At 37.6% G+C, this 26,780-nt stretch overlaps 1 protein-coding gene across 1 annotated transcript in view; it reads right to left on the minus strand.

The window, feature by feature from the left end:
- LOC139448577 (uncharacterized) overlaps window positions 1-22,819 on the minus strand; it is a 64,375-nt gene extending 41,556 nt beyond the window's left edge. Inside the window, exons 1-8 of the mRNA XM_071230146.1 lie at window positions 22,812-22,819; window positions 22,144-22,163; window positions 5,557-5,616; window positions 5,176-5,229; window positions 3,600-3,656; window positions 2,926-2,970; window positions 1,242-1,298; window positions 568-612 (exon numbers count right to left, since the gene is read on the minus strand). Coding sequence (XP_071086247.1) covers window positions 568-612; window positions 1,242-1,298; window positions 2,926-2,970; window positions 3,600-3,656; window positions 5,176-5,229; window positions 5,557-5,569 — 271 coding nt within the window. The 5' untranslated portion in view covers window positions 5,570-5,616; window positions 22,144-22,163; window positions 22,812-22,819. The remainder of the gene's footprint in view (window positions 1-567; window positions 613-1,241; window positions 1,299-2,925; window positions 2,971-3,599; window positions 3,657-5,175; window positions 5,230-5,556; window positions 5,617-22,143; window positions 22,164-22,811) is intronic.
- Between the last annotated feature and the right edge of the window lie 3,961 nt (window positions 22,820-26,780).

Consider the following 26,780-nt stretch of genomic DNA (forward strand, 5'->3'; position numbering starts at 1 on the left):
TTAGTAACTAAGTCAGATGGTTACCTCTAATATGTAAATGTTTTTCTACCCTTTTTATGGTTCAAGTCGATTATTAGTGAGTGAGTGAGTGAGTTAAATTTTACATCGCATCGGCAATATTTCAACCATATAGCGATGTGAACTAGGTTGAACAAGTGAGGCATTTATATTATATATTCGATTATTACATATAAAATTTGACCTATATACATACAAAGTCTCCTCTACTCATTTGTTTAGGCTTCAAGTACAAATCCAAGAGTATTTGACAAGTTAATGTTGAGATACCAATCACATGTTTACTGAAATTATGTCCTAAAATCTGGAAAATTTGGGATCATGGAAGTGATAGTTCCAAATCCCAGGATGTACTTGCACATTTGATTACCGATAAATCACTTACTATTGTGGTCAAATTGTACCAATTCAATTAATGTCAAAGATTTTATCACTAATGTCTTTTCATACCTTATTGTTTTGTGCAATATGTTAACTATTAATACATAGTGACAGAGTTCTCTTTTGTGTAAGAATTAAGTGCAAAACACATGTAGTCGTTGATTCTACCTTCATTCAGCTGCTGCTGCGATGACTTTTCCAACAAAGGAGTATCTGAACATAAACAAAACAAAAGTTGGTTCAAGTCCATCATTACACGTAACATTTGACCCATATACAGGCTTCAAGTACAAATCCAAGAGTATTTGACAAGTTAATGTTGAGATACCAGTCACATGGTGACTAAAATTATGTACTATAATCTGGCAAATATGGGATCATGGAAGTGATAGTTCCAAATCACAGGATGTAATTGCAAACTTGATTTCCCATAAATCACTTACTATTGATGACAGATTCAATTAATATCAAAGATTGTGATATTTAATACATAAGACCCGGTAGAAATGTCACTCATTGTACTTTTTAGAAATCAACAATTATATCTACAACAATGAAAATTAGCAAGTTATTTCTGGAAAAGTACCTAGTGTTGAACGTTATATAAAAAGGTCATTGGAAAATAAGTCCATTTTTCAAACTTTTGTGGCATGAAAATTTAGTTTTCTGGAATAGATATTTTCGCTCAGCTGAGAACGGCAGTATTTCATTGAGTGAATGAAAACTATTCTACTCTCTCAAATATATAATAATCTTATGTGGCACGTCATGCTCTCATATAGGAACGTAGTTCTCTTATGGGCAAAAATTAAATGCAAACTGAATATTCTAGTTCATCCTACCTTGCGACTTCTGCGATGACCGGTTGCTGCCATCTTGAACGCCTGACAAAGCCACATCTACACAACACATTCGAAACAAATACATGTAATCGTCAAAACTTCAAGATACTGCACCTCCTGGTTAATAACATTTGACATATCTATAAATGAAGTCTCCTCCACTCTAAGTCGACTGATCATTGATCCTCTTACCTACATAATACCTTCATGTCAGAAACCAAACCATGTTCAAAATGCATGTGTCGAAATGATTAGGGGTGACTATTGAGTCATTTTTGACTATTGCGATACTATTGCGATAGTTAAAACAACTATTGCGATACTATTGCGATAGTGGCCCTACTATTGCGATACTATTGCGATAGTTTTCTCTTGCAATTATAGCAGGCTTTAGCAGCATATATTTCAGCATGTTGACTGACACCAACAAAATAATTATAACTTTCTGATACTATTTGTAAAGAAAATAAGAAATGAGAAGAAAACAAGTTCAAATTGACCTCTCAAAAGCATTTTAATACAAAATTTCACTTCATGTAACTTGTAAAGTCTTAGGTTACTGCAGTGTTTTAGCACCAACGTGAATGAATGTGATTGAATGACTAGTATTTTACTATACAAACTGTCAAACTAATTGTCACATTGGCATTCACTGAATGACTAAATGCGATTCAACATATCAATTAGGAAACAAAGTTTACAAAAACTGACATGTGGCGTCCGCCGTCTTGTCAATGTTACCTAGCGACGATTAGCTCTAAATAAAGCAGACAAAGTAGTGCAATCCAAACGAAAGCACGACAGAGGTTAGGTGATCATAGGAGTTGTTTCTATGTTTTTTTAAGAAAGTAAATGTACCAAACAAATTAACTATCGAAACTATCGATAGTTAGACAAACTATCGCCAATAGTATCGATTGTTTCAAGTTGCAATCGATAGTGTACTATCGTGAGACAAGCAATCGCAATCAATCGATAGTTCGATGTATCGTTACACCACTAGAAATGAATGTCTGCAAATTATTATTTGAATTTGACCAGTCAGCCAATGAAACTTATTGAGAGTTTCCTCCCCAAGTGTAATCCTGTAAGACTTCCTCACACTAGGCCAAACAAAGAAAACTTATTACCATTTTAAAAAGGTGCATACAATCACACAAAAAGTATGTCGCATATCTCACCATACCCAAAAAGGTTACATTAACGTCTGTGAGTGTAGCTGACATGATTAGTAACTAAGTCAGATGGTTACCTCTAATATGTAAATGTTTTTCTACCCTTTTTATGGTTCAAGTCGATTATTACATATAAAATTTGACCTATATACATACAAAGTCTCCTCTACTCATTTGTTTAGGCTTCAAGTACAAATCCAAGAGTATTTGACAAGTTAATGTTGAGATACCAATCACATGTTTACTGAAATTATGTCCTAAAATCTGGAAAATTTGGGATCATGGAAGTGATAGTTCCAAATCCCAGGATGTACTTGCACATTTGATTACCGATAAATCACTTACTATTGTGGTCAAATTGTACCAATTCAATTAATGTCAAAGATTTTATCACTAATGTCTTTTCATACCTTATTGTTTTGTGCAATATGTTAACTATTAATACATAGTGACAGAGTTCTCTTTTGTGTAAGAATTAAGTGCAAAACACATGTAGTCGTTGATTCTACCTTCATTCAGCTGCTGCTGCGATGACTTTTCCAACAAAGGAGTATCTGAACATAAACAAAACAAAAGTTGGTTCAAGTCCATCATTACACGTAACATTTGACCCATATACAGGCTTCAAGTACAAATCCAAGAGTATTTGACAAGTTAATGTTGAGATACCAGTCACATGGTGACTAAAATTATGTACTATAATCTGGCAAATATGGGATCATGGAAGTGATAGTTCCAAATCACAGGATGTAATTGCAAACTTGATTTCCCATAAATCACTTACTATTGATGACAGATTCAATTAATATCAAAGATTGTGATATTTAATACATAAGACCCGGTAGAAATGTCACTCATTGTACTTTTTAGAAATCAACAATTATATCTACAACAATGAAAATTAGCAAGTTATTTCTGGAAAAGTACCTAGTGTTGAACGTTATATAAAAAGGTCATTGGAAAATAAGTCCATTTTTCAAACTTTTGTGGCATGAAAATTTAGTTTTCTGGAATAGATATTTTCGCTCAGCTGAGAACGGCAGTATTTCATTGAGTGAATGAAAACTATTCTACTCTCTCAAATATATAATAATCTTATGTGGCACGTCATGCTCTCATATAGGAACGTAGTTCTCTTATGGGCAAAAATTAAATGCAAACTGAATATTCTAGTTCATCCTACCTTGCGACTTCTGCGATGACCGGTTGCTGCCATCTTGAACGCCTGACAAAGCCACATCTACACAACACATTCGAAACAAATACATGTAATCGTCAAAACTTCAAGATACTGCACCTCCTGGTTAATAACATTTGACATATCTATAAATGAAGTCTCCTCCACTCTAAGTCGACTGATCATTGATCCTCTTACCTACATAATACCTTCATGTCAGAAACCAAACCATGTTCAAAATGCATGTGTCGAAATGATTAGGGGTGACTATTGAGTCATTTTTGACTATTGCGATACTATTGCGATAGTTAAAACAACTATTGCGATACTATTGCGATAGTGGCCCTACTATTGCGATACTATTGCGATAGTTTTCTCTTGCAATTATAGCAGGCTTTAGCAGCATATATTTCAGCATGTTGACTGACACCAACAAAATAATTATAACTTTCTGATACTATTTGTAAAGAAAATAAGAAATGAGAAGAAAACAAGTTCAAATTGACCTCTCAAAAGCATTTTAATACAAAATTTCACTTCATGTAACTTGTAAAGTCTTAGGTTACTGCAGTGTTTTAGCACCAATGTGAATGAATGTGATTGAATGACTAGTATTTTACTATACAAACTGTCAAACTAATTGTCACATTGGCATTCACTGAATGACTAAATGCGATTCAACATATCAATTAGGAAACAAAGTTTACAAAAACTGACATGTGGCGTCCGCCATCTTGTCAATGTTACCTAGCGACGAGTAGCTGTAAATCAAGCAGACAAAGTAGTGCAATCCAAACGAAAGCACGACAGAGGTTAGGTGATCATAGGAGTTGTTTCTATGTTTTTTAAGAAAGTAAATGTACCAAACAAATTAACTATCGAAACTATCGATAGTTAGACAAACTATCGCCAATAGTATCGATTGTTTCAAGTTGCAATCGATAGTGTACTATCGTGAGACAAGCAATCGATAGTTCGATATATCGTTACACCACTAGAAATGATTGTCTGCAAATTATTATTTGAATTTGACCAGTCAGCCAATGAAACTTATTGAGAGTTTCCTCCCCTTTAAACAAGTGTAATCCTGTAAGACTTCCTCACACTAGGCCAAACAAAGAAAACTTATTACCATTTTAAATAGGTGCATACAATCACACAAAACGTATGTCGCATATCTCACCATACCCAAAAAGGTTCAATCCAACGTCTGTAAGTGTAGCTGACATGATTAGTAACTAAGCCAAATGGTTACCTCTATTATGTAAATGGTTTTTTTACCTTCCAATGACACGAACTGGTAATGGCATTTTGCAGCAGACAGAGATGTTGATCTGATAGCAATGTTACACATGTTTTTGTCAAAACTCAAAATTAATTCCATTGCAAAATAGTAAAAGTAGTAAACATTTCCTGAGTCAACTACTAGAATCTGTTGGTCAGGCTCGCAGAGTTGGTTCGTGCATGTATATCGTATCCAAATTACCTAGATCAATACTCGTGATACTCAATAAAGACACTCAAGTGATTGGTATTATAAGCAACGATCCATGACTTCAGGGTAATAGTGACACGCAATTACCTGCAAAGTGTACGTCCCTCCCAGCTTGTAACTGCCCCGAAGGTTGTTCGCCGTCTGTTCCGTAAACGCCAAACAAAGAAAAGTCGTCACAGAAATTGGTTAAACTTTCCCATCGCCACAGTTGTCATTAACATTACAAGCGTCTAAAACAGTTAGCAATAGTATGTACAGTAATTGGATTGAGGCCACTATATCAGTTTTTACGAGGGTTCCACATCGGCCGATTGGGTTGTCGCTTAAACCTTTTCTAAATAATTTATGATGTAAGGCACCCTCTTCGTGCCTTATTGTTTTGTGCAATAAGTAACTATTAATATATAGGAACAGAGTTTTCTTTTGTGTAAGAATTAAGTGCCAAACACATGTAGTCGTTGATTCTACCTTGAATCTGCATCGATGACTGGCCGCGGATCTCCCCAAGCTCACCCAACAAAGGGGTACCTAAGCATACAGAAACCATTGGATGGTTCAAGTCCATCGTTACATATAACATTTGACCCATATACATATGAAGTCTCCTCTACTCAATTATTTAGGCTTCACGCACAAACCCAAGAGTATATGATAAGTTATCTAATGTCAAAGACTTTGTCACTGATGTCCTTGTCGTCTGAAGTTTTACTTTTAAATATCAATTGCCCAATTGAACTGGTTATCGAATTTGACATATTCGTGTATATGAAACTTTCGAATTATGAAATTTCATCAAAATTTGTAAACTAAGTAATCGGCACAGAAACCATTTCCTAACCTGACCTAAACAATATTTTCTTTCTTAAGGGCCGAAAGAAAACAAACCTTGGTTAAGATGAATATGCCGAAATGATTGTCTGGAAAAACAACAAAACGGTGGCTAGACGCCATTGTTCACTTTCTTCCAGTCGTCAACATTAAATCTCTAAAACATTTTCTCCCCCACAACAAATATAAGCTCATAAGAATATATAAGTTAATTGCATTGTGTTTGGACAGTGATTAGCATTTAATGTAAGCAGAAGGGAGGAAGTTACTATATTTAGATGCTAGTGTCATGTGCTTCCGGAACAGCATGAACTGATGTGGTTTTGGTTTGGTTTGTTGTTTAACGCCGCACTAAGCAATATTCCAGCTATATGACGGCGGTCTGTAAATAATCGAGTCTGGACCAGACAATGCAGTCATTAATATTATGAGCATCCATTCACGCAATTGGGATCGATGACATGCATTAACCAAGTATTGTGGAAAGTGTTTGGACTATATAAGAGGAAGAAGGCGTGACTAGATGATCTCACATTTCATCTAACATTTAATCTGACATTTCACCAAGACCACATTTTGTGTGAAGATGACTTATTTAGTAAATATTTACCCGGATTCCCAGCCTAGAGCTATCTCGGAAGCGTGACAACTGTCGCTGCTGGGTGAATATATAAGTATAATGTTTGTGTATTTGATACTGACCATTGCTATATTATTATGTATTGCCATTTAATAGTGAACTTCTACTCTATTGTGTACTGCAATTGTAATTGTTGTGCAGTAATTTGTAAACGTAGTTAAATTGTAATACAATTGTTGATTGTAAACTATGTGTTGGTTGTTTGTTGGTTTCACACTATTGTTTTTACCTACATACTTCTTGGGTAACGAATTGTTTCAATTTGGGAATAGGCATGTAACAGTACTTTGCAGAAACAGAAGCAGCACATTCACGGACATTTACTTATGATTGTATATATCAGACATAAAGTAGCACACGGACATAAAGTAACCATGACTCAGAAATCGATAAATGCAAAAACATTAACACTAACCTTGACCTTTCATTTATTTTGACCAAACATTTTGAAAGCATAGCCCCTTCCTACAGAAAAAAAACTAAGTTTAATTATAAAAGCATTAATACGTTTTAAGAAAATGTAACCACAAATGTTTTAGGGAGATTTGAACTTCTTATAGACCTTGAACTTCTCATCGCCAAAAGTATTCCCAAGATCCATTTGAAATACTGTCAATCGTAGGATAATCTTTATTGTCAATCTTTGTGCCATATGCAACAGAAGGTATGATGCAACTAAATTTCCCAATAACGTCAACATGGACTCATGCAATGACATGTGATGTGGTACAAATTGTTAAGAAACATGTAAATATTAAGTAAGATGCCTGAACAGGGAGCATTCATCAGAAACTGACAAGGATACAAAAATATTTTACCAAAACGGTGAAAAACCTGACCTTGGCCTTTAGGCTATGGGCCGAGACCAGGGTTGTAAAAAGTGCTCCAATATACATGGTGCATGATGTAACTTTGTCTGATAATTATTATAAATGCATATAATGATGAAAAAAGCAATGTTTTACCAACATTACCTGTTCATTAATTAGATATCAACAATTTAAAATAGTTAAACTAGTTTTGTTGCATTAATCACACAGGCGAAAATTGACCAATCAGAATTAAGAGATGGTATTTTATCCGGTCCTTCAACAGGGCTGTGTATTGAAGGAAGTCGGTAGTGAATGCTTAATACCATGTAGATAGGATAACTTTAGGGTTTGAAATCCTTTCATTTTCTGTGTATATTTTTTCACGCTCGTAGGAAGAAGGAAGAAGTCAGTTAACCAGTTCTTGCAGTCAATGTCAAAGAAGATCAGACTTGATTAGAATCCGCGTTATCTGTGACAGCTTCCAGATGGTGAATTTGAATGGTGATGATACATTTTAATAATCACATTATTATAGTTTGCGAAATTGTATACAAATATATATATTAACCTAAAGAGGCGTATCTATGTGTGATAGATGCCAAAGGTCCAGCAACAGATTCCAGAAGATGTCACCAGAGATGACATCTGTATCCGTCCCTGCCAATCATTGGAAGCAAGTTGCCATTTGCCTCTGTTTCCCTACTCCTACGCCAGACGGTTACAACTGCACGAAGTGAATAGAGCCAGTCCAAAACAAGACAGCTGGGGTGTAGCCATATATATGAGACTGTATGCATCCAAATCAACGACCATGGTAGAGATAGAGATTACTACACGAGTTTCAAAACGTATCTCACGAGCGAAAGCGAGTTAGATACGCTTTGTAACAACGAGTTGTAAGATAAATGGTATCAGACAGGCACGATTGCAGTAATCTGTTTCTTACACACCCTAAAATCGCACCTTTTTAGCATCAAACCGATGAATTTTGTCTTTTCCCATGATTGCAGTAGCGCATTAATACATAAGACCACTGTCATAAGTGACGTCATCCTATGTGCTGCTTACTACTCATATATAATGAGACCCGACACATAAAGGTTTCCGTCATATCTGTGGATTATCAAGGCGATGATGAAAATGCAAACTAGACAAAATCCAAGAACACGCTGGGTGCCAAGTTGAAAGTTATCGCCTCAAAGAAATTACCAAATATGTACAACAATGTTTACTTCCATATGACATGACGACCGGTGACCGACTTTTACAAAATAGCGTGTTCACTGACAATTAACAGTACGCGGGACTTCCAGAGGATTGAGGGATCGTATACACATAAATGTGTCACGTAAGTAATCAGAAACATTCTGACAATCTGCGTACTGTTATTTGTTTACCATGTTTTAATATGTAATTTGTCAGAAATGCAGATAACTACCGTCATGGTTGTGCGTGATTTAGCGTCAGTAATGGCGTCATACAGGACGGAAACTTTTACGGCTTCTGTTGAATTTACCACATCATTGTAATGTATATATGTGTAATTCCATAATTGGTGCAACGATACTCTTCCCATGAATATTCTCAAACGCGTGATCGAGCCAATGTGTGCAAGAATTAGACGAAAGTACCTCTAAAAATGCTACATGGTGTAAACTCTGAATTTTGCTTTGTTTACATTTCAGCAAGTGCAGTTTTCCGAGCACAGTTTTCGTTTCCATACCTAATTTATTTCGCATGATTTCATCTAGATAATTTGCATTGGTGACAAAGACCATTCATTCATAGTTTCGAAAAGGTATGAGGAATTCAGGGATGCATGTATAGCAACTGAGTTTGAAATATACCTGATCGAATAGGCGTCTCGTAACCGGCATTTTGTAAACACAATCCAATATGGCGGAACGTACACTTCGGCGTTCGTGTATGCGTATTTTCCAAAACATTCTAAACGATTCTAGGCTTATCAGCGACGTTTCAGACTTATCATTAGTCATTTGATAACCGTGATCGCAAATACGCTATTTTTCTACTTTAATTATTCGAGTAAATATCCGATTTTATTCGACTTCGAAGTGAGGGTTGAAGAGGAGGGGCATATGTGTCGCTGTGGCATCCAGGGGGTTTACTCTGAAAAAAAACGATAATGTTGACATAACAACAGATAATGTAACTGATAATAATAACAAACAAACTCGCAGACGCGGACGAGTTTGTTTATTTTTATTATTAATTACACGGTCCTGTTGTTCAATACAGACGTAGGTGAACATTCGACTGAAGCACGAGCAACTTATGAATGACCTACATTCAGGAAAGTAGTCCGTCATCATCTGACCCCAGGTCATCACCATGGAGTAGCCAATCAATGGCCTGGAATTCGATCTCACATATATGTTTGATACCAGTTATCTCAAATGGGTTTCTCACCCACAGGTGTGTCAGAAAACTCAAAAACAAGGTCTCTGCAGAATTCCACGCCCTTCTTGGGATTGAACAATGCAGTACTAGTCCCTACCACCCTCAAGCAAATGACTTTGTTGAGACATACAACTGCACCATACAGACGTCTCTCCTGAAACTGAGAGAAGGAGATCATCACGAAAACCTCCTGTTGTCCTGCCTGCGTTCAACACCACTCGGCAAACATCAACACGATACAGTGACTTCTACCTGATGTACTGTCATATTGCCGTTCTCTCAGTGGATATTGCAGAGCCATCATCGGTGAGCACGAACGACATGGTTGAACCTGAAGTCAATTACCGTACAACACATCACTGAGAGAACACCTCAAGTTCATTAGCCAACTTCAGAAAGTCATCCATCCAAAAGCATCTAACATCAACATCGCACAAGACCACCACAGACGTGAAAATCAGCGACTACAGACATCGAAAACTTCATATGCTAAGGGTGAATATGTCTTAGTTTGGAACTCCAGACAACCTGATAGAAAAGGAAGGAAGAACATCCACCCATGGTCAGGGCCTTATGTATCCAGGAGATGCGTTGGCAAAGGATTGTAGGAGCTATCCAAAAGAGACAATTCGTCAATACTCAAGACCAAGGTGAATGGATGCAATCTAAAACTCCCTTCAACCGCCAGCTCCTGCGTCACCAAGCTCCACTCCGTCAACTCCTGCTCCTAACATACAGCGTCAGACAAACGACAACGCCGATGTTAAAGTCATATCCATCTCGGAATGCAAATCCAGCTCGGATGTGGAATTGTGATCGACTCTGGATTACATAATCCAGAGGCAGGCTCACAAGGAGTGCTCCAGGTATTCCTGATGGCAACGCACATATACCAGACAGCATTACTGGAGACGGGAACTTATGGTTTTGTCCTGTTTACAAAGACATCACTGGTGAGGGGACCCATCACAAGATTGTATATGATCTCATAGTAAATCTTCTCAAAGATCAGACATACAGAAAAAAAATACTCCTGTCATTCAGACATTGAAGCATATGTAGATGCTAGTGGCATAGACAAGAATGCTATGTGGGCCACAGACTTTGAGATTGTTGCTGTGGCGTCAATGTTAAAAACAATTGTTGTAGCTCACACAGACAATCGATGAGGACAAAGGCGCCGGATGAATTATAACCCTGTGTGTGTTAACACGTGCCACCTTTCAAGACATAGATCTGTATGATCTATCTCTCAAACGGAAGGGAACATTTTAACCGTGCGATGAATGAAGAACACCTGGTCACTGAGGGGTCATTATGTTGACATTGGTCAACATTGTTGTTTACAAATATTGATGTAAACTCACATGTCACATGTAAAGTGTACAGTTTGCAACATTTGTTCAGAAAGAACTTATTATTTGGACTGAGACATGTTTTAAAAAGAGTGGATGTTCAGCACCGATTGGTTGGTTGGTTGGTTTGTTTAACGCCACACTCAGCAATATTTTCCAGCTATGTGACGGCGGTCTGTAAATAATCGAGTCTGAACCAGACAATCCAGTGATAAATGTCATGAGCATCGATCCACGCAATTAGGATCGATGACATGCATCAACCAAGTCAGCGAGCCTAACCACCCGATCCCGTTAGTCACCTTTTACGACAAGCATGGGTTGTTGAAGACCTATTCTACCCCGGAATCTTCAAGGGTCTCAGCACCGATTAAATAAACAAAGTTTCTTGCATGATAATTACATTGTTTCTTTTTCTTTTGTTCCAAGCACGCAAGTGAAAGTTACAGCAAACCAAACGCAGTCTGCTATTAACGGTACATGCATTTACAAAGTTGTGTAAAAATGATACTTGTGTTGATATATCCATTGATGCGTGTAGACAAGAATAACGTTCCTTATTTTGAGCAAGTTTCCTAAGCTTACTTCTGCACCATTTGTATCTGAAGAGCTGCAGTACACCCATATCACCTGCCTTTCCAGCTCAATAAAAGCCCGGATCATCTAATCATCAAAGGGCCCAGATCACTTAATCTGTGACCACTGCAACACGGCTCATCACAAGAGCAGTTGCATACGAGCAATTAATTAAACAGGAGTACACCGTTGCTTTCCTCGTGAGACATCTGACTGACGATTAATTCTTAAAACAACACCACAGTTTCACAAGTCACGACATACTTCAATTTAATATCTATTCGGGAGGAAGTATTATAAAGGCATTACTGAAGAGATCAATATATATACAAACAGTGAACTTACAATGTTCATGAAAAGGGATTTCTGAGTAGGAAATATATATAAGTATAGGATTTCAGTTACTAATTATACCACTTCTGGAATGGGGAACGTTATTGTAGTTGTGTCTTTTATAAAACTATACATTTAGGTCGCCATCGCCTGACACACCTGACGAGACCAGGAACACCCATACATTCATTTCACTGAGAAAATCTGAAACATACGTTACTCTCGCCCGTAACCATTATGATGTTAAATTCCAAATGCATAAAAATGAATCAAACGGCAGGAAATATATCTGACGCGCAAGTTCTTTCGTGGGTTCTATTGCATCAAACAATGAGTCATTGCCAAAATTGATTGTTGTCTTCGATATAACTTCTTGTCGCCATTTGAAAATGTAAATGAAAAATACTTCACTCAATATGTTGTTGCATAAGTTTGTAAGTAACCGGTAAAGGTCTGAGAAATGTATGTTAACTTTGTAATCAGGGTTTAGTCTATCATTGGAGAATAATATTAACTTTAAGGAACGTCAATATTTCTTAAAACTATTAGTTAATGTATTGCGAAGTTACGGCTTAAAGGGAAACAGTTTATGTATATGATTTGGAAGTTTGAAACAATTCATTGTTCATACAAACAAGTAAAACAAGGCAAATAATGATGTGATTAAATCTAGTATCACAATCATCTATGTTTTGTTCTGTTTTTTTACTCCCAGGTAACCCCTTAATCATTCAGGAGTGGGTTCTTCCATACCAACATCACCTAATTTGATCAACCGAGTCCAGGACAGTAAACCTAGATCAACTAATTACTTGTAACTCTCTTATTGGTTTAAAATTTAAAAAGTGGATGGACACCGAAGAGCAAGGGACTTCTTGTGTTAGATTACAATAAGCCAAGTCATATGTATATGTATCTGATATGGATATGTACAATTGTATAGACTTATCTTATTCTTTTCATGCGTTGAAGTTTGATGAAAACCGAAGTGGAAGCAAAGTGACTTTCATCCTAACTAGTTGAGAGATCTGACAAATCTTTGGGTAAAACTAAACATCCTATCAGAATTGTAACTAGCGATTGATGTCACATTTTTGTTCAAATGTAATTTACACAGATCGTTTCCTGCACATCTACAGACTGTCTACAAATATTAATGTATGCCGACAATCACCTAGTCCCTTTTCAAGTAAGAAGAAGGTCACATGAATATCTGAAAGATTTAGAACTGAATGCCAAAGCTGAACAGGAGAAGTAGAACATTGTTAAAAATGTAGGTGATTGATTTGAGCCCAGGGAATAGTGATCTGAGCCTGGAGTGAGTATTTAGCCTAGAAGATGTGAGTGACATGAACCTAGACTAAAAAAACACTTGTGTGATCTCAGGCTAGGCACACATGTGTTTGTCACATTTTACATGTTGAAAACGAACTTCTATCTGCATTTACTGATGTATCACTGGATAGAATTTGTGAATGTATGGACATTTGGATACACCTGGATGGTTTGGAGACACAAATAAAAGAATAGTCTCTAACAACCGTTCGGAACAAAGCCGTCTATCAGCGGTTCACTGATAAGAACCGAATACAACAAGGCCTGAAACGGAAAGATAGGGATTTATGCGAAAAAATGACATTTATCCAATTGAAACTTAAAGTGCACTTTCTCCTAAAAAGGCCAAAGATACCTTTCTGACACCAAATTAGTGCAACTACCACTTGTTCAAAAATGTCAGTACATGTTTTGCCCCAGAAATGCATTAATTTGTCCCGAAACAAATGTGTTACAGATAAATGTATTCGCAAGGGTAAGTTAGAACCACTAACCGCTTGTGAAATGCAAGCTTAGAAATGCTAAAGGCAGCTGGAAAAAAATACGACAGAAGTTTTATTGAAAATAGGTCACACTGTGCATGTGCAAAGATGTGCGTTATCATGCCTCATGTTACAAGCACTATGCCAAATGTGTGTATTTTGTCGGGAAATCACCTGAGGAACCAACCGATTCATATGAACAGTGTATCAGCGCATCACCCAAGGTGTCTTCAGCAACCCATGCTTGTCCTAAAAGGCGACTCAAGGGATCGGGTAATCAAGCTCACTGACTTGGTTGATGCATGTCATTGTATCCCATTTGCGTTGATGAATGCTGATTGTGTCAATCAGTGGACTGTCTGGTTCAGACACCATTATTTACAGACTGCCGTCATATAGCTGGAATATTGCTCAGTGCGGTGTTATGTATATATGCAACAGTAGCCAATGGACTATACTCTAATTGTTAGTAATTATTAGAGATGCAACGATGCGGAAGGTTACGAAACCTTACATATCTAGATACATTGGTCACGATACGCGTCATATATCATTACGCTAGAATGACAATATTAAGATCCATGAACTGAAATACAGACTGAACTGACTCTGTCAGGGAAACTCAACTGACCACAAACACACTTGCCCTCAATCAGCCAATGTTGAGGTTGTTGCCTCAGCACACAGAACGCTGAACTCGTGTCGGGGCATTGTAAGAGACAGAGCCCGATGTCTCTCTGACATGAGCGAAGACGAGATTGTGACTGAACTGACAAAACAAGGCGTAACAGCTGTCAGGCGATTCACCCGAAAACAAGATGACCAAATTATCAAGACAAACACGTATCTCTTTACTTTTTCCCTATCTAAAATTCCAACATCTATCAAAGCTGGATATTTTAACATCGGAGTGGAGATTTATGTACCAAACCAACCCACTCCGATGTTACAAATGTCAACATTTTGGGCACGGAGCTAAGACCTGCACTTTCAGTACAATCTGTGCAGAGCTGCCATAAAATGTACCAATTGCAAGGGGGACCATTAATATTTGGCCTCAGCTAAACTCTGTCCAGCATTTCTTCTTCAATCACAAATATTAAAAAACACACAAACAATATCTCTAATCATAAAGCTAAAAAATTAGTTCAGTCACAATCTCCAAATACCTCAGCTAAATCTTACTCAGCCACAGTAACTGTGAGTCCTGTTATGTTGCCAGTGTCTACAGGATGTCAAACTAACATCTCCTGGATTAGTGATCAACGGATGCTCCCAGATATTACAGTTGAAACATATCAAAATGATACCGCAACATCAGCTTCACAAACGGAGGTTGTACAACCTTCACAGCCTTCAAATAAAACAGAACCAGCATCAGAATTTCATTTATCGAAAACAGAGTAAAAGAAAGTGAAGAAAACAGCAAGGGCCCTCCAACAATTTCTTGGTGCCTTCTTCTCAGTGTACGACTGTTAAGCCATCAGCCTTTTGTTTGCAGGAAACATACTTTTAAACTACAGATCAACTAAACATAAGACAATAAGATTCATATCATTTCTTTTCACCTCCAGGGGCTAAAGCAACTGAGGTTCTTCAATCTTGGTGATGCAGGGTGTTATTCATAGCCCTGTTCCCCTCAATACCCCTCTACAAGCTACCGCAGTTCGTATCACAATGCACATTTTTTTTACTCTGTGCTCACTTTACATTCCTCCATCTGCTTCTCTTCAGCAAACAGATCTTCAACCTCTCTATGACCAGCTTCCTAAGCCCTGTATCATAATGGGGGAAAATCCGCATACTAGCAATAAAGGCAAGCTCCTGGAAGATTATATCTCCAACAATACTCTATGCCTTTTCAACGATAATTTAAAAACCTATTTACATCCTGGTACAGGCACACACTCTTCTCTGGATTTGTCTGTTACCAAATCCAACCTGCTGAATGAATTTGTGTGGTCGGTCCACGATGACCTCTGTGAAAGTGACCACTTTCCAACCATATTAAACCCTGTTACCCCATCAGATGTTCCTCAGTCATCTCGATGGAACTTTACTAAAGCCAACTGGCCTCTATATGACATTCTCTGTACAGGCAGACTAACACCTGACCGCTTTACAGATACAGATGTATTCCTGATCCAATACAAAGCTTTTCTGATGAACTCAACAAAATAGCTGAAGAACGTGTTCCAAAGTCCTCTGCAATTTCCCACATCCGTAAACCATGGTTTAGTGATGACTGCAAACAAGCTAGGAAGTCAAAGAAAAAGGCTGAGCGTTATTACCGTCGCCATGCTATGGTCCACAATTGAAACAAATTTAAAATTTTAAATGCTAAAGCAAGGCGAACATTTAAACAAAGTAAACGCCAATCTTGGCGAACTTATGTGTCAAAAATAATTTCACGAACGCCCATGTCCAAGGTATGGAACATGATCCAAAGAATCAAAGGTAAGGGCACCAAATCTAGTATTAACCATCTTAAAAATGGGGACCAACTACTAACGCATCAATCAGATATTGCCAATAAACTTGGTGAAACTTTGGCTAAACACTCTCCCTTATCTACCTATGTACCTCAATTCCAAAAGTATCAAAGACAGAAAGAAAAGAAACCTATTAATTTTAATTCAGATAATTGGGAAGATTATATTGAACTATTCTCTATTCATGAACTCCACACTGCTCTTGGACAAGCTCACGATACTGCTACAGGAGCTGATAACATACATTATCAACTCCTGATGTTTCCTCCTTCATGGCGTGATGCTATAGGTGTCCCGATACCCAAACCCAGTCGAGATCATACTGATCCATCATAATACCGACCAATATCATTAACGGGCTGCGTTTGCAAAACCATGGAACGCATGATAAATAATCCACTAGTTTGGTACTTGGAATCAAATAATCTTATTACTGATATACAATGTGGTTTCCGGAAAAACAGAAGTACCATCGACCATTTGGTTCGCAATTGTTAAAAATGCAATAATAAATAAACAACATGCAGTGTCTATCTTTTTCGATCTAACTCTAAAAAAAGCATATGACACTACATGGAAACAGGGTATTTTAAAAGATTTACATGATTTTGGATTACGAGGCCGTTTGTCTCAATGTATATCCGAATTTTCAACTGACAGGCAATTTCAAGTCCGCTTGATCATTATAATCAGGATGTCCCAGAAGGCAGTATCTTGTCTGTCACATTGTTTAGTATTAAGATAAATAGTCTGTCTAAAGTTTTAAATGATTCGATTGATGGATCGCTCTTTGCGGCTGATTTTAATATTTCTTGTCGTGGCAAAAACATGCATACTGTTGAAAGGCAACTGCAGCTATGTTTAAGTAAAATTCAGAAATGGTCTTTAGATAATGGTTTTAAATTTTCAAAATCTAAGACAAATTGTATACTTTTTTGTAGAAAATATAAACTCCACAAAGATCCAGAATTAATTTTAGATAACACTCCTATTAAAGTTGTAAAAGAAGCCAAATTCTTAGGTCTAATTTTCGATCATCACCACGACCTTTCTGCCCCACATAAAATACTTAAAGAATAAATGTCTGAAGGCCCTAGATCTGTTGAAAGTTGTCTCAAATTCCAAGTGGGGAGAGGATCAGAAAACCCTCCTTCAACTTTACAGAACACTGATCCGATCAAAACTTGATTACAGCTCCGTCGTCTATGGTGGAGCCTATAAAAGTAATTTGAAATTATTAGATACAATTCATCATCAAGGCCTGGGGCTTTGCCTTGGTGCTTTCAGAACTTCACCCATTAATAGTCTGTATGTAGAGGCTGATGAACCATCTCTCAAACAACGCCGCCCAAAATTGTCATTACCATACGTTCCAAAACTTTTTTTTCTAATCACTTAAATCCAGCTTGTGGGTGCGCTTTGAATCTTCTGTATGAGGATCTATATTAAAAGAAACAATCCCTTAATCCACCCCTTGGATTAAGAATCAAACCTGACCTTTCTGCTGCCAACATTCAACTCAATAGCATATCTCCCATCTAAATTCTCGTGTCTCCTCCATGGCAACTGGTAAAGCCACAGGTAGATCTCTCGTTAACTAAAGTAAAGAAATCAGACACCAATGAAATAATGTACCAACAAGAATATCACCAATTAAGAAACAACTATCATATATACAACTCTATCTTTACAGATGGATTCAAGGATGGTTGGTTGGTTGTTTTGTTGTTTAACGCCGCACTCAGCAATATTCCAGCTATATGACGGAGGTCTGTAAATAATCGAGTCTGGACAAGACAATCCAGTGATTAATATTATGAGCATCGATCTACGCAATTGGGATCGATGACATGCATCAACCAAGTCAGCGAGCCTGACCACCCGATCCCGTTAGTCGCCTCTTACGACAGGTATAGTCGCCTTTTACGGCAAGCATGGGTTGCTGAAGACCTATTCTATCTCGGATCTTCACGGGCGATCCAAGGATGGTGACGCAGTTGTTTGCGCCACTGTCATTGGATCCAGAACCATATCATCTAGATTACCAAACGACAGTTCCATTTTTACAACAGAATCAAAGGCCACATTAACAGCTCTCAAATATATAAATACTCAATCAAGGCACACACAGTTCATTATAGTTTCTGATCCCCCTTTCTGTCTTCAAGCCATTAAGAATATTTCCTGTCAACATCCACTTGTACGTGACATCACAGAACTTCATAACAATCTTGCTCCTGGCCAGTTCGACATCGTCTTTTGTTGGTTACCCAGCCATGTTGGAATAAGTGGTAACACAATGGCTGATGCTGCAGCCAAAGCAGCACTCAACAAATCTGTGACACTACTTCTGATCCCATACACTGAATATAAACTCGTGATTAGATTTTACATCCGTGATCTGATGAAAAAGAATTGGGACACTCAAGTCGGTATAAATAAATTACATCAAATTAAACCAACTATTGGCTACACCTACTTGGGTTGTCAGTCCAGATTTGAAGAGGTTATAATACGGTGATGTCGTATTGGCCATAGCAGGTATACAAATGATTATTTACTGAAAGGTGAGGATCTTCCATTTTGTATCCCTTGTGATGAAAGATTCACGGTCAAGCATGTCCTGCTCGACTGAGTTGACTTTTCCATCAAAAAGGGATAAATATTTCAAATCATCATCAATAACGGATCTTTTTAATAGAATCAATTCTCATTTAATTATAGTTTTTTAAAAGGAATTGAACTTATTAATAAATTTTAATTTGTGTAAATAGCTTTATTTTATATTGGTAATGTATAATTTGTAACTTAGATTTTTAGTGGCTATATCCTCAAAGGGGGTTGAAGTAGCGTAAAATTATTGTCCCCCTGAGAGGATATGTAAGACCACATCATTCAAAGTAAATTTATTCTTACATCGGTTTTAAACGTAGTACATTTGTTTAGTTTAACTGTTGGCTTAATTGCATCCCATCACCAGCGGCTGAAGGATTGGTGTAAATCCTGCTGGGGAGCCGTGCAGGTAGCAAAAGTAATGTAAGTCCCCACGGTCCATAGTAAGGTGGCCTAACTTTGGTTGCTGGCGAACTATAGCCCATTGGTATATTGTATTGTTGATTGAAAATGTATTTTTTAAACTGTTCTCAACTAGTTTTAAAATCGAAACTGTGATACTCTAGTTATTTTACTGTCCATCGTTGACAGTTTTTTACTAAATCATAATATAATTATTATAACTGTTTCGTCACGATATGGCTGAAATATTGCCGATGTGACGTTAAATTTCACTCACTAACTCAGAAGATCAAGACCGGACAATGACAAATTAAGAATTGAATATTAAATTAAATGCCATGTCAGTATTATCTAGAGCATAAGCTGTAGATGCAGCGGGAACTCTTGTAAGCTCGTATAAACTAGGTATTGGTTGCTCTGAAGGTGAGAATCACATAATGCCAGAGGCTGTTGTTACCTTGGACGAAGGACTGGATATTACCTTCTCATACAAGTGATAATGCATCTTCAGTTGATTTGAGGAAAGCGGTTTATTCCACATGCGCCACCCCATCATGTGATAATCATTAACATAAACACGTTTCAAGTGACGGGTAAGAATTGGACGTGTTCTGGATTTTTTCTTAAAATAAAATAACATAAAGTAAGATTTTGAACATTACTGTTTATAATAGCTTTAATCTTTTTGTTAATTTAACATTTGAAAATAATGTGTTTAATCTAAACTACCGGGCAAAAGAAAGTTTTTACCGACTTCACTTGACCAAACACCAAAAACGAAGGCATATGTGAGATTAATGATAAATAATTATTACACAGAAATCATTTTCTATGAATTAGAATGAAAATGCATTGTAATGCCGATATTGTATTCTCCGCAATACACAAAGAACGAGTCAAGGGGTCCAAATTAAAAACTGCACAAGTCAGAGTTCATTGAAAAAGTGCATGAAGAGTCCATTAATGACACAGTAGTCAGGTAAAACGTCATCAATAGCGAGTGTGACCACCCTGGGCATCCATGCACGCCAACACACGCCTCCTCATTGCCGTCGTCCGTCGGCGGATAACGTCAACAGGAGTCCTGTTCCATAAGTTCAATAAAGTCTGTTCAAGTTCTTGTCGGTTCGCTGGAGGCGGTACATGTCTCAGCTGACGATAAAGATGATCCCAGAGATGTTCAATGGGGTTCATGTTTGGAGAACAAGGTGGCCAGGGCAATACGTTGAAGTTAACGTTGTTCAGGTAGTCTTGAACAATTCGGGCGGTGTGAGGCCTTGCGTTATCTTGTTGCAAAAATAATCCTCTTGGCTGATGTTGAATAAAGGGCGGGACAACAGGTCTCAACACTTCATCCCTGTATCGCTGAGCATTTAGGTTTCCTCTGATGATAACCAGCCGTGTTGTAATCTGGCCACAAATGCCACCCAATACTATGACCCCTCCACCTCCAAACGGGTGAACTTCTCTAATGAAGTTTGGCACGAGTCGCTCTCCCCTATGTCGAAAAACTCGAACTCTGCCATCGTTCCTGATCAGACAGAACCGACTTTCATCCGTAAAGAGCCCACCAACGTACAATTCGGCTCGTATACCAGCCGTACGAAGTCGTCGAAGGACTGTTTGTCTGCTGATGGCATGCCCTAGTGCTGTTGCCCCGTCTCAAATCTGTTTCGGAGGTGAATCTGCCGGATGTAGCGGTCTTCGGCCGGTATTGTCACTCTCGGTCTTCCTGATCTTGGCCGGTCTGTTGGTAGCGGATTATCAACTTGCTGATAGTGGTCTGGGAGCAGTTGAAGGTTCTGGCTATCTGACGATGAGTAGCCCCGATATTGGCCATACTGATCGCTCTGTCTCGTTGCGCCTGTACCAGTCTTGGTGGTTTTTTGCTGCTCTGTCCAACGTCGGTATTTATGCCCCGATCACGCACGTGCATTTGGACCAATGTCTCAAATCACGTTTTGCACGTTTTCAACAATGCATGATTTGGAAAGATGCGTTCGAAAATCTGCATTGTGGTTGTGGTCCTGTTGCATTTGGGCGAATGCTTTCTGCGGGGGTCCAAACCTGTACCAGCTTTTTTTGCTTTTTGTACAACTATTTTTAAAGTGAATACTTTCAATGGGGTAGCCCGGTAGCTTATGTTGAGGGAAACTAAGCTTAAAAGTAAGTGTGTAAGTTGGCTTTAACGCCGCTTTAACAGTACCCCAGTCAGCAAAAATGCGCCTAGAAGGAGTGATCGAAAAACATAACCTCTCCACAACAGAACAATCGCAGACACCAGCAGTCATTGGGGTTCAAGTTGTGCAGAGTACAGCAGCGTCCAAATTTAACAATCAAAATACTCCACCAAATATGTTATTCCCAATACCACACATATCAAAATTGCATAATTATACTTATAATAATTGCTGATTGCTGGGCAAAAACCGTTACTTTCAATGTCGTTGCTGAATCGGAAATATCAAAAAGTGGACGTGAATTATAATAGAACACCTTTGTGGAAGTCATTTACATTAATGAAAACGTCATACATTTTATTGGAACATGACGACACAAACAAACAAACACAATTTCAGTATCACAGTCTATTCTGTTTCAGAGAAGAAAATGCACAATCGGGCGGAAAACAAGCAAAGACAGCTCACTTGAATGTTTGGTTCAGCAGAACTAGAAACTGATGTTTGTTTGTTTTACATTCAGAACATAAACATCTTATATGTTCTCTCTGTTGCTATTATGTGTAAAATGATTAAAATTACTTACCACCTTCTCCCACGTAACTTCTGTGAAAGAATAAGAAATATGTTTGACGAAGATGTTTGATCAAGAAGAAAACAGAATCAACGATACCCCCACCCTTTCAAAAGTGAAAATATTCTTACAAAGTAGAGTATATATGTCTCTCTGCTATATATGATTGTCTGCTTTTTATTAAGGCCGCCGTCGCATTGCAGGGGTATTTATGTGTATGGTCAGGCAACAATAACTTACTGTTGTTTGCAAATTGATTTTCAGCATAATTCATAAAATTTCGCTTTTTTGCCTTTTGCGCCCAGTGGAATCTGTTTCGGCGGATAAACGAGACTAGTTATTCTCTGGCGTTGACGTTTTATATTCAACCCAAGTCAGTGCATCATAGTTTTCTGTAACTCAACTGTAGGTCATGTCAACTCGGGTTTCAATTGTAACCGATTGCCGCTGATTCTTATGGCGGTTGTCGTGTTTTTTGACAGATTATGTTTAGGTTTAGTTTGACATTGTATAACCTATTCACTGATTTTCAGTGATCCATCTCTTCGCGCCTATTTTGACCTAAGGAGACTGTTTCGTCATTTCTGGCTTTGACGTTCTATATGCACAGTTGCATCATACTGATATATAGGTACATAGCATGGTGTTAATGGTGACGGTTTCAAAACATTGTGTCATACCTGTTGGAATGTACACTTATGGGTCTCATCCTCTTCCTGAAACAAATAGTAATATATAACAAATAAATATCTGCAATGCGCTATAGTCCATAAGTTAATGCATGGTCAAAACGCTTACACCATTATTACGCTGGTTAAAGGATCCGTGCTTGGAGAGTATACAACCAAAGCTTCCTGTAAGGTGCTAGAAGGTTAACAGTCATATTACCATCTTCTATTACCGGGTCGTCATTCACAGAATCTTCCTGTGTAAATTTTTAGATCATTCAGGCCAATTCTAAAACGAATAATGATGTCACGAAAATTCCTGTACCGTACATTTGATAAATAAGATTCTGGTTCAAGCAATGACTTGAACTGACGACAAGTATCATATCTTGAACTTTCGCAAATATCTGAATGCCATTTCTAATTATACATAGCAATGGCACGCATGCGAATGTGCTTAATGAAACCATGTGTATTACCACTTGTCTGGGACAGCCAAATGAAACCAAGGCCATATGTAAAAAGCAATGTCCGTATACAACAAGCCCTTGTGTTCTTTCCAAGACTATCGAGGTGTACAAGCATATTATAGGATTTCTAAGGTGATCAGTGTTAGGTCTTATTATTATTATTATTATTATTATTATTATTATTATTATTATTATTATACACCAATACTTCAAGCAACGAGTGTAAGATACAATGTACAAAGGGAATCTCCCGCATTCATCATAAACCATATTACTTGGTGTTGACATTACTTGGTGTTACTAACATTAAAAAACATTTTACAAGCGAGGAGATGAACCTCTTAAATTGTATAGAACTCTTTACGTCCCCATATCGCAGGCCCATATGGTAAAATAGGAATCAAATAACTTCTTCTTCAAATTATCAGTGAAATAACTCCAAGCAGATCTTTCTTTGCTCTGTTAGTGAGATGAATTACAGAGTTATTCAGATTTAGTGTATGGGTAAACACTATGCAAAGGTATTTGTATTCATTCACAACATTAATACATGTACTATTAAAAAACATTTCTCTCTTGTGGCCGCTCGACCACCTCTACAAAATATAACAACATGTGTTTTATCAAGATAACACTAAGTTTCCATTCATCTTAATATTCCAAAAGTATGTGAAGCTGTTTCTGTAGACCAATAATAGTACTAGACATCAAAATCACCTCATCTGCAAAAAGTAGCATGAATAGTTCTATTATGTCAGGGAAGAGCTGGATGCCATGTCTACTAGACTGCAGGATATCAACATATAACTTGTTTATAAAGAAAGATGACATATCCCCACGGCAGCTGTCTGTAAAGTAACCACAAGCTAATGTGCAATTATGTATGTAATGAGTCAAGAGTTGGATGTTCTTGAAGAAGTACATTGTTTACCCACAAAAGATACACCATGGTCGCATCCATATGAAATGGAAAGCAAAACAAGTGTGTTTCTGTGTGTTTTTTTATGCAAACAAATGACAAATTACAAGAAACAATAACTAAACAAGCGTATAGTCAACAACGTCATCTATATCCCCCGTCCATTTTAACACGTTATGGTCCCAAACCAGGTAACTGACCCAACATTTCTCTTAGCCCATGTCAAAATGGCTGCAATGGAAATTCTAAAATAAACATTTCTAAAACTCTTGAATATCAAATGGCACCAGTTCAGTATGTGCTTTATATATAGACATGCAATGTTTGGCAAGGAAATATTAAACAGTTTTTTTTGTCATACTCCAAAAGTGAAACCACCCTATATTAAAACTTAAATCCAACTTGCTGCCATGGAAACGTAAAAAATTCTAAAATTCTAAAATTTCTTAATAGCGAAAGGCGCCAGTTCAGTATGTGCCTGGTAGACATGCAAAGTTTTTAACATTTTCTGAGTTACGCTCCGGAAATGAACACCACCCTTATAGAACCTAAGTCCAACTTGTTGCCATAGAAACGTAAAGAATAAAAAATTCTAAAATTCCTAAATAGCAGAAGGCACAACTTCACCACTTGAGTGATATAAATGCAAAGTTTGATGAAGAAATTTTTAACAGTTTTGGAGTTCTGCTCCGGGAACAAATATCACTCACAAGATTAGCCTATGTCTAGCATGCTTTCATGAAAATTGGAAATAAAAAAAATGGAAAAATTCCTAAATAGCAAAAGGCAGAACTTCACCACTTACGTGATATAAATGCAAAGTTTGATGAAGAAATATTCAAGGGTTTTCGAGTTCTGCTCCGTAAACGATTCAGACAGACGGACGGACGGACACGTCCATAGCTATATCCCCCCGCATTATATGCAGGGGGGATAAAAATAAAAATTAGAAAAATCCCAAAATATCAAAATGCACCAGTTCACCACTAGACCTATCTATGTGCCAAATTTGATGAAGAAATATGGTACGGTTTTCAAGATCAGCTCCGGAAACGAGAACTACCGCCATTTTCAGTCTAAATCAAAGTCTTTGCCATGGAAACTCGAAAACTATTTTTTCTTAAATCCCAAACCATCAAAAGGCACCAGTTCACCACTAGACCTATGTATGTGCCAAGTTTGATGAAGAAATATAGTACTTTTTTCAAGATCTACTCAGGAAACGAGGACTACCGCCATTTTCAGTCTAAATCAAAGTCGTTGCCATGGAAACTCGAAAAATAACTTTTTTAAAAATCCCAAACTATCAAAAAGCACCAGTTCACCACTAGACCTATCTATGTGCCAAGTTTGATGAAGTAATATGGTACGGTTTGCAAGATCTGCTCCGGAAACGAAATGTGACGGACGGAGGGAAGGACGGACGGGCGGGCGGCACCCATTCCTATATCCCCCTTCCACTTCATGGCGGGGGATAATAAAATCTGTTAGTGATTTTAACTTTCTCTGATACTTCAAGACCAAAGCCGAAGCCGAAAACCCCTAACAGTATGGTATGTGCGGAAAGAGTACATCCCTGGTAGTAATCTCAATACAGCCAAAGAATGACCATGGGGAAGAAAGAGGACAAGGAGTATATGCGCATACATTAAAGCTGGCCAAAGTGTGTGCGGAAGATTTCCCCAAATCCCAAATACACTTTTGAGATCCTTCACGGATTTACCACTGTGACTGCATACAAGAAACTAGTTATCTGACCTATTTCAAATGGATTCATCTAGATATTTCTATTTTTTTCGACAAACAGCGGCTGTCCCTAGGATATTAATTATCAAAAAACACTTTTTCACACGAAAGGTATGTCTAATATAATAAATGTAATACCTGAAATCTTCAACATTTTCACGTCGTCCACATCTCCATGGCCATGCATTTCTGAAAACATAATGTTCAAATATGGTATGACTGTTCACAGAATAATGTCAAATTGAGTTTTTAGCAATATTCATTCCAGCAATATCACGGAGGGGGACAGCAGAAACTGGCTTCACTCATCGTACCCATGTCAGGAATAGAACCCAGATCTTCGGTATGACGAGGAAACGCTTTAACCACTAGACTACTCAACCACCCTGAATAATGTTTTCATATCAAAATGAATTCAAGGAACAATGAAAACCTTAGGTGTTTTATGCAATGTCCTTTATATGAGAGACAAAGCAAGTGTGCATCACAGCTACGTCTTAATAAAAAATAAAGAGCATATCCTTAAGGATATCATAAGGAACAAGCCTTACAAAGTTCCAACGTCACACCGTTCATTTTGAGGTGGTTATTCGTTTTGATTTACTAAATAAAGAAGCTTGAATTAAATAAGATTTTAGTATCCACCACTGAATAAGTTTTTGTTGTCATTTCATACTAAATCTTCCTGTTTTGCATCATTTGTTTAAGCTGCCACATAAACTTTACACCCTTGTTATAATGTAGGCCAATAGCAATGTAAAGTCAGACCCATAATAGCAACAACATCAGGGATTGTGTATTTGAGAAAATATGCAGGGTACCTGAGCTCACAGTATTTGGTAACCG

This window comes from Haliotis cracherodii, unplaced genomic scaffold (assembly GCF_022045235.1).
Source record: "Haliotis cracherodii isolate W230 unplaced genomic scaffold, xgHalCrac1.p SCAF_7, whole genome shotgun sequence".
Classification (NCBI taxonomy): Eukaryota; Metazoa; Mollusca; class Gastropoda; order Lepetellida; family Haliotidae; genus Haliotis; species Haliotis cracherodii.